A 14,791-nucleotide genomic window follows, 5' to 3' on the forward strand; every position below is an offset into this window, starting at 1 on the left:
AAGCATATATAAAAAGCACTAATAAACTTAAACTAATAATTATTTATAGACTCATGAGCTAACAAAGAACATATAAATGTCTTGAAGCTGACATAAAATAGTCACAGAGTTGACCAAGTAATAGGGCTGTAAAAGAAGTCAGTGTATTTCAGAGTAAATAACATATAGAACATATTAATCACAATGTGATTAAATTAGAAATCGAGTTAAAAGGTGGAAGTATTTTTATATTTAGAAATTACAGGCACTCTTCTAAAATATAATGAATTAAAGAGGAAACCAAAATAAAACTACATGCTTTAAACCTTAACAATAAAATAATTAATCAGTATAAAGATAAAAATTTCTTAGAGTGTTAAAATTGAAAAACACACTTATGTTTGGCACATAGCATACACTCAGGATTGCAGTCATTAACACTATTATTATTATAAAGGGAGAAATGTTGCTTTTATGAACATTTTTAAATTATAGAAAGTGTCAAATATCACAAATGAAGGCAGAATGCTGCAGTATGCTGCTAATAAAAGTATGGCCTAGATGCCAGCAGCGCCTGCTGCCTAATTGGAAATGCAAACGTCAAGGCTCCCTTGCTCTACTCAGCCAGAATCTGCATTTTCACAAGATCCCCAGGGGACTCCTGCACTTTACAGTTTTCTTAATGAACTCCTGGAGTCCCATTCCCAGCTGCAACTCCTGACCAATCTTGATTCCCATCCTGTACAATTTTTTCCCCCACACTGTGCAGGATGGTAGTTCCTTGACCAGGAATCACACCTGCAGCCCCTGCATTGAGAGCACAAATTCTAAACCACAGGACTGCCAGGGACATCCCTCTTGTACTATGCTGAAGCAAACTCCAGACAAACACGCTTTCATCTGAAAATATTAAGTTTTTAAGAAGTTTTGATCCAAGTGTTCCTCTTCCCTGACACAAGTGAAGGTGTGACATAAAGGGTGACGCTTCCCACGATGCCCCTGCATGGGAAGGTGACGCTGAGGGCAGAGGACTTGGGGGCCTCGCTCACGGCCCAGGTGCTCTGGGCTCTTCTGCAGCCCTGTGGTCCTGGGGGTGAAGCTTCCTGGCCAGGCCACCTCCCTGTCCCCTCTTCCAGAGCTCTGGGTTTCCAGCTCCTGCTTCAGGGCTGTGTCACTAGGAAAGAATATCAACCTCTCTGGTGGGAGGTCTCCCCAACAGGAATAGGAGTATCTACTTCAGAGAGTTGCTGAGAGCATGCAACAGGACAACCTACACTGTAGGACCTCGTTCTGATCTCTGTTCCAGTGGCCCCTCCTCAGAGAGGCGAACCCAATCTGCCCTTCCACCTAAGGCAGTGACCCCATTACTCTCTTTCCTCTTTCCTTGCAGTGTTTTTCTTCAAAGTTCTTATTATCTGCCAAAACAATTTGTCTATTTATTGCCTGTCTCCCCTTTTAGAATGTAAGCTCCACGAGGCAGGGATTTTAGTCCCTTTCCTTGGCCACTGTCTAGCCATCTTAGGACAGAGAAGGACACACAATCGGATCACACAGCAGAATCCTGACTGAATAAACAAATGAATGAAGAGATGACTTTACTAGAGCCCCAAGCAAGGAGCCCTGGAGCCAAATTCCCTCTCCCCCTTCCTTTCCTGCTCAGCCTCTCTTCCATAAGGGCAGGAGGCAGAGAAGCCAGGCCAGGCAGTGAGTCTCTCTCTGAGCTGGGATCAGCATCTGGACTGGAGAGGGACACATCCCTTCTGGGTCCAGCAGCCTGAGAGCCATCCTCTCTGAGATCTGCCTAAAGTTGTTTCATTTTTGTTTTTTATTTCTGGCAGCAGCATGTGAGATCTTATTTCCCTAACCAGCAGCTGGATCCAATCCCCCTGCCTTAGAAGCCGGGGGTCTTAACCCCTGGACCATCAGGGAAGTCCTCCTGAGGGCTTCTGAGGGATCTCACCTGTTTGATCCTTGCACCCCAAGTGCCTATCCTGGGTCCCATTTCTAAACCAACCCACCACCACGCTTTCTTCCTTGTCTCAGAAAACATTCACAGAAGGCTGGGGCTGTTCAGTCCCTGATGATAGGAGAAGAGTAGGCTCTGAAGGAAGGACACCTCGGAGGGACCCTTCAGGGTGGAGGGGCCACAGGTGCCAGACGCAGGGGGAGCTCATTAATTCAGGGCCTCTAAGTCGCACGGTGGTCTGGAGAGGTTTGGGGAGAGAAGATGCTCCCTCCTTTACGAGATGCTCAGAAATGGTGGGTGGCCACCCAGAACCTCACCTGATAATGCAACACTGGTCCCTCTTGTTCTTCTTCATGTTGAAGTAGCAGCTGTTGGCAATGGCAAAGATATGCGGCGGCAGCTCGCCCGCATGGTGCCTGTAGTACAGCTCTACCTGCTCCATGGTGTAGAGGGGCAGCGCCTGGAACGGGTTCACCGACACCAGGATGGAGCCTGTGTACGTCTGCGGGAGGGAGGACGTGGTTAGTGGCCCCTAGTCTGAGGATCGGTGCCGACTTCGGATGCCACTCTGCAAGGGCGCCAGGTATGGCTGACTCTGGCAGGGAGGCGGGGACTGATTCTGGGCTGAGAGATGAGACTCCTGGTAGCTCAGATCCTTCAGCTGGAAAGGATGCTCACCAAGAGCAAGAGCTCCTAGGTGAGGATGCCTTCACAGGAGCATTAAATGAGGTGGTTTCTGTTTAGCACTAACATTAACATTGTGGCTAATGTTTAGCGCTCTGTCTGGTATTTAGACCCTGATGCTGGGAAAGATTGAGGGCAGGAGGAGAAGGGGACGACAGAGGATGAGATGGTTGGATGGCATCACCGACTCCATGGACATGGGTTTGGGTGGACTCTGGGAGTTGGTGATGGACAGGGAGGCCTGGTGTGCTGCGGTTCATGGGGTCGCAGGAATTGGACATGACTGAGTGACTGAACTGAACTGAACTGAACTGAACTGGTATTTAGAAGAGGCTCAATGAAACTAGACTGAATGTATGAAGCAAGTCTTCAGCTGCCTCCCACAGGGGCCTCAGTGAGGCTGGGCCACCACCGTAGCCCTCAGAGTCCTCCTGGACCTTAGTTCAGGGTCACTTGCTCGTGTGGAGCATGGGCATGGTTTGCTTCCCGAGCCAGGTCAGCATGTGTGGCCCAAGCGTGCCGTGGGGGCACACAAGGCCGAGGGAGACTCACGTAGATCTTGTGCTGCTGGTAGCGGATCAGGAGGTTGTGCACCATGCCTGCCTCATTCAGGTCCCCCAGGCGGATCATGTCATCCACGCCCTGAGCCGAATTGGGGTGCATGGAGCTGAGGGTGCCAAGGTCCTCTGCTTGGATCCAGTGTTCCTGGAACAAAGGGCACAGGCTCTCCTGAGAGGGCCAAACTCTCCTCCATGTCCTCAATGGACCAGCTGACCTGGTGGCCTGCACCTGGCCAGGGTTGGTCTGTGGTGAAGGTCAAAGGATTGAGTCAAGCCAAGCCTGGAGTCAGCACGTGTCTAGGGCTAGGAGTCAGTGTGTACTGGGGCTAAGCGTGAAGTTCAGACCAGGGTCAGAGGTGTGCGGAGCCAGGAGTTAGATATGGCTACAATTGGGATCGGGGAAGCTTGCAGCTGGGGTCTCACAGATGGCTGAAATAAAAATGTGCAAGTGTTTTTTTTTAATAATTGATGTTATGTCATTTTGCAAATAGGAGACATTATTGTTATTATTTGACTGGCTTCCATATGATAGGACTCACAGGTCACACTCTAGAATTTTCTCCCTGGAGGCCAAGACTCTATATGCTTCACTTTGCAGACCCTCAGCAAAGAGGGCTGCCGAGGGAGGACCTCAGTGACCAGCTGGAGGCCCCAGTCTGCAAGTCCTTCCCCTCTGCCCCTCCCCTGCTCCTCCCCAGCCTGACAGGTGACTGAGCTGGTTCCCCAACAGGTCATCCTGAGTTTCCTACTCTCTTATCTGGGCTGCCTTGCTCATGTGAGATGGGTCTCCTTCTCCTCCTCATGTGCTGGGGGCCCCCCTCCAGGCATCTTTCTCATGCATCTCTCCCACCCTCGCTTCTCTTGTCCTTCCTGCTCACCTTGCATTACTTTGAAAACAAGCTTCTGGCCCTTCCCCTCTCTGCCCCAGCCCTTTTCCCACTCCACTCTCTCCTGCTCCCCTAATTGTCTGATTTTTCCATCTTCCAACCTGGTCCCTGCTTCTTCCCTATAGAGACAGTTCCCTAGACAGACACACAGTGCCCACCGTGACAGGACTCCCCTGTGGTCTCTCCTGCCACGTGGTTCCCAGACTTGGGTTCTAGAATCCCGGGTGTTGGGAGCAGCACCAGAGAAGGGAGGGGCTCAGGGTTCTGGACAGGAACTGAGAAGGCTGAGCCTCTGAGGAGTGTGTGGCCATACTCACCTTGCCCTCATCATCTTCAACCAAAACTTTGCCAGGCTTGGTCTCTTTGATGATGCCCCCGATTGCCACCCTGGTCTTGTCGGCAGAGGTGGGGTTCAGCCACACGTGGTCACCCTGGAGGGCAGAGAGGTCAGATCCATGTTCCACCTTCCCCTTCCTGCTCAAGACTTACCTCCCTGGGGGCTGTCCCTTCCAACCAAGAGATGCCAAGTGACTGGAATGTGCTCTCTCTCCCTTGTCCTCCCTGCTTCCCCTTCTCCTCCTTCTCCTGTTTTTTCTTCTTCCCTCTCTCCTACTCACCCCTCCCCAGTCCTTTCAAGTTCTTGTCAAGATGTTAATGGGTGATGGCAGGGGAAGCTTCGCTGGCCTGGTTTTTGCAGGAAAGTGTCCCCCATGAGGTGCAAAAAGAGAGTCTCTGCCGTTTGAATAGCCCTATAGTACCCAAATCCAGTGGCTAGGGGAAAGCAAAGACTAAAATCTCACTAGGTTTCTTCCTGGCCTGCAACATGGCATTAACCCACATGAACCTATTTCTGATCCAAGAAAGCTCACCCTACTCAAAGAGGAGTAATCCCAAAGGAAAAAGCACAGGTCTACACACAAAGACACTGAAATTTAAAAGGAGGAAAGGAGCAGGTGAATAACACTCACCAGGGGAAAACAAAATGCCACAGAACAGTGGAAAGTTGTAACCAAGTATTTCATCATGATTTCCAAAAATTTACTGAGCTCAGATATTAGATACTGAGACAACTAAAAAGGATGAGACATGAATTGGCAGAGCTCAAAAGAGAAATGGAGGAAAACAAGTAAACATGGGCCAGAAGTGGAAGCAAACTGGAAACAACAACAGGGAAATAAGCACTGCTAAAATCAGGGTAAAGATCACAGGTGACAGGAGAAAAAAGTGAGCAAAATGACAAAGAAATTCAAAAAATTAGGATTAGGCAGAAAAGCATAGATATGGAAGGCAGGTGAAAATACAAATAATTTAAGTGCACAAAGAAGAAAAACGGGGGAAAAAAACAGAAAAACCACTTAAAGACATAATTCAAGACAACTTTCCAGAAATTAACGAAGGTTTGAATCTATGGGTTGAAGACACACCATAATTTCTTTGAAATGATGACAAAGAAAAATCAACTCTAGGACGGATACTGATCCTAGAGTTAATTTTTTGAGGGGTAGGCAGATAAAAAGACAAATACTCTTATAAGGAAATAATTCAGGACAAATTCAAGTCATATATGAGGGCTGAACAACTCCTACAAAGACCTCAGGAAAAGAGGAATACAGCTATTAGAATGGCCATTATAAAAAGAACAGAAAACAACAAATGCTCCTGAGGATGCAGAGAAACCGGAACCCTTGTATCGTGGGTGGAAATGTAAAATGGTGACACCACTGGGGAAAACAGTATGAAGGTTCCTCAATACACTAAAAATAGAATTATGATCCAGCAATTCCACTTCTCGGTAAATTTCCAAAGAAATTCAAAGCAGGATCTCAAAGACATATTTGCATTTCTATGTTAATTGCAGCATTATTCATAATAGCCAAGAGGTGAAAGCAACCCAAATGTCCATTGGCGGATGAACAAATAAAAAATGTAAAATATACAGTCATCCTTCAGAATCCTCAGGGGATTGATTGCAGAAGCCCCTGCAGATACCAAATCCATAGATACTCAAATACCTTATGTGAAATGATATAGCACAGCAAACACTATACACTATGGAATATTAGTTCAGTTCAGTCACTCAGTCGTGTCTGACCCTTTGCGACCCCAAGAACCGCAGCACACCAGGCCTCCCTGTCCATCACCGACTCCCGGAGTTTACCCAAACCCATGTCCATTGAGTCGGTGATGCCATCCAACCATCTCATCCTGTTGTCCCCTTCTCCTCCCGCCTTCAATCTTTCCCTGCATCGGGGTCTTTTCAAATGAGTCAACTCTTCGCTTTGAGATTGCATGCAGCCTTAAAGAAGGAGGACATTCTCTCATATGCTACAATGTGGATGGACCTCAAAGATATTATACCAAGCAAGAGAAGCCAGCCACAGAAGGACAAATCTGTGTGATTCCATTCAGAGAAAGTGTCTAAAGCAGTTAAAAATCACACAAACAGAGAGTAGGAAGGCAGTTGCAGGGGCTAGAGGAAAACAGATGGAAAATCATGTTTAATTAGTGAAGAGCTTCAAGTGCACAAGATGGAAATGTTCTCATATTGTCACACAACACTGTGGATATATATAACAATATTGAACTGCATACTTAAAAATGGTTCAGATGGAAAATTGAATGTGATATTTTTTTACCACAATTAAAAAAATAGAAAAAAGAATCCAACAATTTTTTTTACCCAGCCCAATTGTCATTTCCATATAAAGATAATAAATATTTTTAAGATGAATATTTTCTCATAAGTCTTTTAGAAAAAATAATTAGGGGACAAATTTCAGTCAATAGTACCAAGAATGAATATAAGTCCATACCAACATACACAATCATGAAGTTTCAAAATATCTGGGATAGGGAAAACATCACAAAAACTTTCAGACAGAAAAATTAAATTTCATACAAAAGCTCAAGAATTAGAAGGGTTTCCAACTTCTCCATAGCAATGCTGGAAATCGGAAGGAGTATATGTTTTCACATTTTTCAGGGAAAATTGTATCTAGTATGGAATCCTATGTACAGCTGATATTCAAATGTGAATAAACATAGTTTTAGATGTTCAAGTTGTTAAAAATATTTACTTCATATGTACCCTATCTCAGGAAGCTATTACAGGTTGTGCTTGATCAAAACAAGGGAGTAAACCAAGAAGGAGAATAAGCTTGGGTCCAAGAAAAGGGACTCAGGTAAAGGAGAGGTAAAAGAAATGTCCGGGGCGGTTGTGAAAGAGACTGATCCTGAGACGTGTGCCTCAGGAGTAGAAGAGATGACTTTAGATATGGTGTCAGCAGCTCTGGGAGAAACCTTCTCCTGAGGATGGCAGTGACTGAACTCCCAGATGAATCACTTTACAAGGGTGTTGATGTACCTGGGAAAAGCTGGGCCAGGGTAGGGTGAGGTGGTGGTTATGTTGTGATAAGTACATAGAAAACAAGGCAGATAGGGAACAAGATAATTACAGTCTAGCACTTAGAGTACATTTCAGGGCTCAACTGAGAGGAACATTTTCTTTTTTTTTTTTTATAAAAAACATTTTCTTTCATATTGGAGTATAGTTGATTAACAATGCTGTATTAGTTTCAGATGTATCACAAAGTGATTCAGTTATACCTATACATGTATTTATTCTTTTTCAAATTCCTTTCCCATTTAGATTGTTACATAATATTGAGCAGAATTTTCTGTACTATACATCAGGTCCTTGCTGGTTATCCACTTGAAATATATCAGAGTGTACATGCCAATCCCAAACTCCCTAACTATCCCTCTCCCACCCTTCCCCAGAGAATCGTATGTTGGGTTTGAGAGGAGCATTTCCTTAGACAAAAGAAGTAAACCCTGTAAGCTGGATTTAACAATTTGGGGAGAAAGAGACACTGTGAGTGCTGTGGGCAAGGATAGGAGTGAGGAGCTAAGGCTTTTCTCACCCAGTAGGAAATCAGTAATAGATGATGCCTGGAATAAAAAACTCAAGTGGCCCTGTCCACATGGAGAGAAGCATCAGAGAATTAACTAGAAGGTCAGGTGTGGTCACCTCTCTGGGAGAGGAAGTGGGAGACTGATTCTTTAAACTGTGTGCCTATAACAACTGTATAAAACTGAAATCTAAATGAAAAAGAACAGCAAAAACAGTTGCTACAGGATATAGAAGACCAGCCTGAACAACATACTGGCTTTGGTGAACTAACTGAATCACAGCAGGAGCCTCAGAGACCTGGAGAAGTTTTCTTACAAGGATGAAATTCCAGTGTGAAAACTGCACTGTGCTGCTGCAACAGCTGCTGAAATCACCAAAGTGAGAAAATTATCAAAGACAGATGATGGGCATCTCATACAAGCTTGATACTAACCAGAGATGAAAAAGAGAGAGAGACCGTTTCCAATTCATACTGAATTTTAAGATGTCAGCCCAACATGAGCCGGAAGAATAAATAAAAGAGCTGTAATGGGACTTTCATTCACTCAATTTGGCCAAAGCTCTACTAGGAAATTAATGAGAAAGCAAGGAGCAGAAAGTAGAGCTTCTTTATGAACTCTGCTGGAAGAAAAAGATGACTGCAGAAGCAGCTGAATCAGGGAAAGAATGAGCAAGAAGATGTAAAGAAAAAGCTATCAGCTACAGGAAAAAAAAGTAAAGTCTATATGGAAAATCAAGAAATAAAGGATGGGACTTCCCTGGTGGCACAGTGATAAGAATCTGCCTGCCACTGCAACAGGGTTCAATCCTTGGCCCGGGAAGATTCCGCGTGCCTCAGGGCAACTAAGCCCTTGCAGCACAACTACTGAGCCCACACTCTAGAGTTCGCGTGCTGCAACCACTGAAGCCCCTGCCTAGAGCCTGTGCTCTGCACAAGAGAAGCCCCCACAATGGAAGCTCAAGCACCACAATGAAGAATAGCCTCTGCCCACCACAACTAGAGGGGGGAAAAGCCCGCACAAAGCAACGGAGACCCACACAGCCAAAAATAAATGATAAATAAATAAATGATTTAAAAAAAAAAAATAGAGCATGAGGGACTTCCCTGGTCGTCCACTAGTTAAGACTCCACGCTTCCAAAGGAGGGGGCCCAGGTTCCATCTCTGACCATGGAACTAGATCCCACACACTGTAACTAAGAGTCTGCATGACATAGGTAAAGATCCCACATGATGCAACAAAGATCTTGTGTGCCTCAACTAAGACCCAGTGCAGTCAAATAAATAAACAACATTTTTAAAAAAGAAATAGAGAATGAGTCACAGAAAGCAGAGGGATCTAGGTTTTCACTGCTCTTTGTGATAAGAAATACCTGACAACTGACTTCTGCCCATGATGCAGAAGAGCTCCTGCCCTAGCCTGAGACAGAAATCACTATGAGGAATCTCAAAGACACAAAGAATCCACTTCTAAGAGACCTGATCCTCAGTCTTCGGAGATGGGTTGGCTATTTCAGCCATTGGCTGAAATGAGCACTATGCCTTGTCCCATGTGCCCACCCACCAGTCTTTTCTTCCCACAGGAGAAAAGATGGGTCTAGAAGTAGCTCTGGGCTGCCTTTATTTAGATAAATGGAGGAGTCAACAAATGAAAAATATTGTTGTCAAGATATTTTTTTCTAGGTTCTTTTATTTTTCATTTTATTTTTAAAAAATTTACTGAAATACATTTGATTTACAATGGTGTGTTAATTTCAGATGTGTAGCAAAGTGATTCAGTTACATGTATACACACACACACACACACACACATATATTTGTGTACAGATGTGAGAACTGGACCATAAAGAAGGTAGAGCACCAAAGAACTGATGCTTTCAAACTGTGGTGCTGGAGAAGACTCTTGAGAGTCCCTTGGACTGCAAGGAGATCAACCTAGTCGGTCTTAAAGGAAATCAACCCTAAATACTCATTGGAAGGACAGATGCTGAAGCTGAAGCTTCAATACTGTGGCTACCTGATGCAAACAGCTGACTCACTGGAAAAGACCCTGATGCTGAGAAAGATTGAAGGCAGAAGAAGAGGATGACAGAAGATGAGATGGTTGGATGGCATCACTGATTCAATGAACATGAACTTGGGCAAACTCTAGGAGATGGTGAGGGGCAGGGAAGCCTGGCGTGTTGCAGTCCATGGGGTCACAAAGAGCTGGACCAAATTGGTGACTGAACAACAACAATTCTTTCTTTACATTTTCTTCCATGATAGGTTATCACAAGATATTTAGTATCTTATCTTACTGTGCTGTACAGTACAACCTTGTGGAACACCTATTTTAAATATAGTAGTGGGTTTTGTCAAGACATTTTAAGCCCTGAGTATAAGTGAGGGATTACTCTTTGCACATGGCCATCCTGCCAAGGCCAAGTTTGGCCAAACTCATTTTCTTTAGGTAATACAATCTGTCTGGTGGTTCAGCTGGTAAAGAGTCTGCCTGTAATGTGGGAGACTTGGGTTCAATTCCTGGGTTGGGAAGATCCCCTGGAGAAGGGAACAGCTACCCACTCCAGTGTTCTGGCCTGGAGACTTCCATGGACTGTATAGTCCTTGGGATCGCAAAGAGTCAGACATGACTGAGCGACTTTGACTTTTCCCTCAAACTCCCTGTGTCTGGTATTTTCCTTCCAAGGTCACATTGCCTTACTTCTTATTTCCTTGGGAGTGGTTTGAGTCAGCATTTGGCAACTCCCATGAACAACCCCTTGATGGAAGAGATGCAATTCTTACCAGTCTCAACCCTGACATCCTGAGGCAGCCGCTCCCAACAGCCTGTGTGCAGAGAGAAAGCAAAATGTCAGTCTTCATGACCATGAGTTGGAGCCCTGGTGGGTAGGGGCCACAAGTGCTTATCAGTGTAGCCCTGAGTGCCTGGCATGTGGCCAAGAAAGGACTCCTGAAAGAATGGATGGGTGCATCATAGTCCCATGGCAAGTGCTAGAGGAGCCTCTCTCCGCTTCTTCAGTCCTATCTCATCTTTGAAGTGAAGTGAGAATCACTCAGTCATGTTAGACTTTGTGACCCACCGGAATACTGCAGCGGGTAGCCTTTCCCTTCTCCGGGGTATCTTTCCAACCCAGGGATCAAACCTAGGTGTCCCGCACCGCGGGCGGATTCTTTACCAGCTGAGCCACAAGGGAAGCCCTATCTCATCTTTACTGAACGTCTGTTTAGCACTCCTCACTGGGCTCAACATAAGGAGTGGGGTGGTTCTGAACATCCTCAGAACAGCATCTCTGCCACCCAGAAACTCAAACTGTGTCTGGTCAGACATCTGTGAACATCCGTCATTACCATACGCCACACGGAGTGCTGAGGGAACCAGCCCCAGAATTTGAGACGCAACATACTTGATCTAAACCTCATGCACCCACAAGACACTGATAACCCCATTTCATTCATGGGACTCATTAATCTGTAGCATAGCTGAAAATTCAGTCTGGACCTGCCTCCTTTCAAACCTGTCTCAGCACCTGGCTGCTTCTGGTACCCAGGGAGCATCAGGCAGGCCTGAGTAGCTGCCCTGTAGTCGGGGAGGGAAGGCGGAGCCCTGATCTCAGGAGGACCCCTGCCCACCACCAGCCCTGTCCTCTCATCCTGACACAGAGGTTGGCTTTTTTGTTCATCACATACTCCCTTCTTGTAACACAGACCTGCCCCTGGGAGGAACTTAGGAAATATCTGTTCAGTGAAACAGAGAAGGAAGCCCTTGGAGAGGGTGTCCTTTGACATTGGCTTTGTCAGATGAGCAAGAATTCACAGTGGAAAGAAAGGGGCATTCTCTATGGATGCTGTAACTTTAGCAAAGGCAGAAGGAAAAGTACAGAGGATGCGAGGTCAGCAAGTTTGGGTTGAGCAGACTGTGGGGAGGTGAGAGAAGTGTCCCGTTGCAGGCAGTGGGCAAATGTGACAGAGAGTCTTTGCCTCTTTGTTCTGCTGAACAAAGAATTTTCGCATTCCATTTTTTACTTAGTGCATGGGCATTAATATGTTTATGGCAATGTATACCTCCCAGCATTTGTTGAGCACCTAAAAAGTAAAAGGCAATAATCAGACTGAGATTCCTTGAAAGAGGCTACAGCTCTTTCAAAGAGAGGCTGGTCTATCTTACCACCTCACATACCCCAGTGAGGTGGCAGGTGGGGAAGAGGCAGGGGGCATTTTCTACCTCTGACTCCCTACTGTGGCCCAGGCCCCTCTCTTCTCCCCCCAGCTAGGAATTTGAGGCCTACCTGTGTTCTTCAGCTCTGTCACCCTCTTCGCCCTCACCCATGCCACTGACCTCCATGGACATCATCCCTCTCCAGCCTCCAGGACCTGCCCCCAGGTGTCCCCACCAGTCCTGCCATCCCTGGGGGCTGAACCTGCCATGTGTCCTGGACTCCCAGACTCCACTGCCTCCACTTCCCACAACTTCCCCTGGTCTTCCCATGACCCAGAACTTCTCCACTCCAAAAGCCATGTCCTCTGAGGAGTTCCCTGGCAGTCTACTGGTTAGGACTCCATGCTTCCACTGCAGAGGCCACATCCTCCAACTGCCACTCCCCCGCCCCACCCCAGACCAGCACCAGGCTCTCTGCCCATGGCAACTGTTTACTCATTTCATCACAACTCCTTGGCTGTTGCTTTTCTCCCCAGTGTATCAACTATCCTAGCTTCATTTCTATCTCAACCAGCCTGGAAACTGAACTTAAATCTTTTTTGGAACAGAGTAGTTTTGTAAGTACCCATAAATGGAATACAAGCGGTACAAGGAGCTGCACACTCTGTGGTCCCCTCTGTCCACATCCACTCTTGTCCTGTGATTGTCGTTGTGTCCTTCTCTCACCTTGCAAAGTCTGAGCACTGAGCTGAGCATTCCAAGGATGGGTCACACCATCTTGACAATAGGGGCCAGGGAAATTTCCTGACCTGTACCTCCCCTAATACTTTAGAAATGCTTAGGGATCCTTGAGTGGACTCTAGTCAGCTCTATCTGCAAAAAAAAATCCCTCCAAATTCAAGGCTCCCTCTCACTAATCACTCTGCAGAACTCCTTGATCTGCATCACTGAAAAAAGAAAGAAGTCACCCTCGGCTTCCAGCTCTGTTCAGTCCCTGCCTTTTCCCATACCTGTGAGCACCTAAGGGGTGCCCAGGGAAGGGGCCTCTGACAGCTCCACACTCACCCCTGCAGCCTGCCCTCTCTGGCCCCCTCCATCAGGGCTTTTGCTTTATCGATTATTGTGGTGATGAAAATATGCCCACATATTCTTTGACTCTGCTCCCTTCCAAAGATGAAGACTCATTCGTTCTCCCTACCATGGGTGTGGACTTAGGGACTTCCTTCTAACAAATAGAATAAGATGGGAGTGATAGAGTATAGCTTCCAAGACTTGGGGCTTCCCCCTTGTTCTTTCTAAGATTGCTCAGCCTGGGGAAACTTGCTGCCATGTCATGAGAACACTCAAGCAGCCCCACGGAGGTCTCTAGTTAACAGCCAGTGATCTTGGAAGCATATCTTTCAGCCCTGATCAAGGCTTCAGATGACCAGAGCTCCAGCCAGTGTCCTGACTGCAACCTTGTTGAGTGTTGAATTGTGTCCACTCCCCCTCTCAAGTTCATAACTTGAAGTCCTAAGCCCAGCACCTCACAATGGGACTGTATTTGAAGATAAGGCCTTTAAAGAGGTGGTGAAATTAAATTGAAGTTGTTAGGGTGGGGTGTAATCCAATGTGACTGATATCCTTGTAAGAAGAAAAAGAGATACCAGAGCTGTGTGTGCAAAGGGATGATCATCTGAGGACAGAGTAGCAAGAGGGTAACTGCCTGCAGCCAAGGAGAGGGGCCTCGGGAAAAACCAACCTTCCCAGCATCGTTGGTTGGGGACTTCTAGTTCCAGAATTGTGAGGACAGAAATGTCTGTTGCTTGAGCTGCCTAGTCGGTGGCATTTTGTTATGGCAACCCCAGAAAACGAATACAAGTCTCATGAGGGAGCCTTCCCTGGAGGTCCAACAGCTAAGGCTCTGTGCTCTCAGTGCAGTGGGCCTGGTTTTATCCCTGTCAGGGAACTAGATCCCACATGTGGCAACTCAAAAAAAAAAAAAAATCTTACATGCTGCAAATAAGACCCAGTGCAGCCAACAACAGCAAAAACCAACCAACCAAACAAAAAAAAACCTCATGAGGGTTCCTGGCTCAGAACCACCCATCTAAGCCACTCCTAGATTTCAGAAATTATGTGGGAAAATAAATATTTGTCATTTTAAGCTGCAAAATTTTGGAGTAATATGTTATGCAGCAGTAGACAACTAATACAATCACCCCTCTCTCTTACATCTTCTTTCTACTCTGACTTTTCCTTCCTACATAAAGATGCAAGTTTTGTCTATCTTTTTTTTTAGGCACAAAGGTGGAGTTTGTTTTTATTACAAAAGAAGAAACTCAGGAATCTTAGCCAAGGAAGGGAATATTTTGTACTCAGAGAATAGATACCAGAATACAAAATTACAAGTGTTTGGACTCCAGACCTGTTCCCATCTCCTCCAAGAGTAGAGATGGGAAGGAGACAGCTGAAGCAAACAAGCAATTCTGTAAAGCAAAACTTAGAACTCCTATAAATATGATTAAAATCTAAACTTCTGTTTTGCTTTAAAATTTTTTAATGAATCAAAAATCCTGTTTTAGTGACATGATAATTCCACCAGAAAATAAATACAGTACCTCCTTGTCAGCAACATTTTCAAGTTGAAGCTTTCATTATCTTA

General features: G+C 45.7%; 1 protein-coding gene across 2 annotated transcripts in view; it reads right to left on the minus strand.

Moving 5' to 3' along the window:
- MYO7B (myosin VIIB) overlaps window positions 1-14,791 on the minus strand; it is a 117,051-nt gene that overhangs the window by 72,674 nt on the left and 29,586 nt on the right. For both annotated transcript variants that reach the window (XM_043487445.1, XM_043487444.1), the window contains 4 exons: window positions 10,776-10,817; window positions 4,394-4,507; window positions 3,182-3,334; window positions 2,263-2,447 (listed from right to left, as the gene is read on the minus strand). In XM_043487445.1, coding sequence (XP_043343380.1) covers window positions 2,263-2,447; window positions 3,182-3,334; window positions 4,394-4,507; window positions 10,776-10,793 — 470 coding nt within the window. In that variant the 5' untranslated portion in view covers window positions 10,794-10,817. The remainder of the gene's footprint in view (window positions 1-2,262; window positions 2,448-3,181; window positions 3,335-4,393; window positions 4,508-10,775; window positions 10,818-14,791) is intronic.

This window comes from Cervus canadensis, chromosome 15 (assembly GCF_019320065.1).
Source record: "Cervus canadensis isolate Bull #8, Minnesota chromosome 15, ASM1932006v1, whole genome shotgun sequence".
Lineage (NCBI taxonomy): Eukaryota > Metazoa > Chordata > Mammalia > Artiodactyla > Cervidae > Cervus > Cervus canadensis.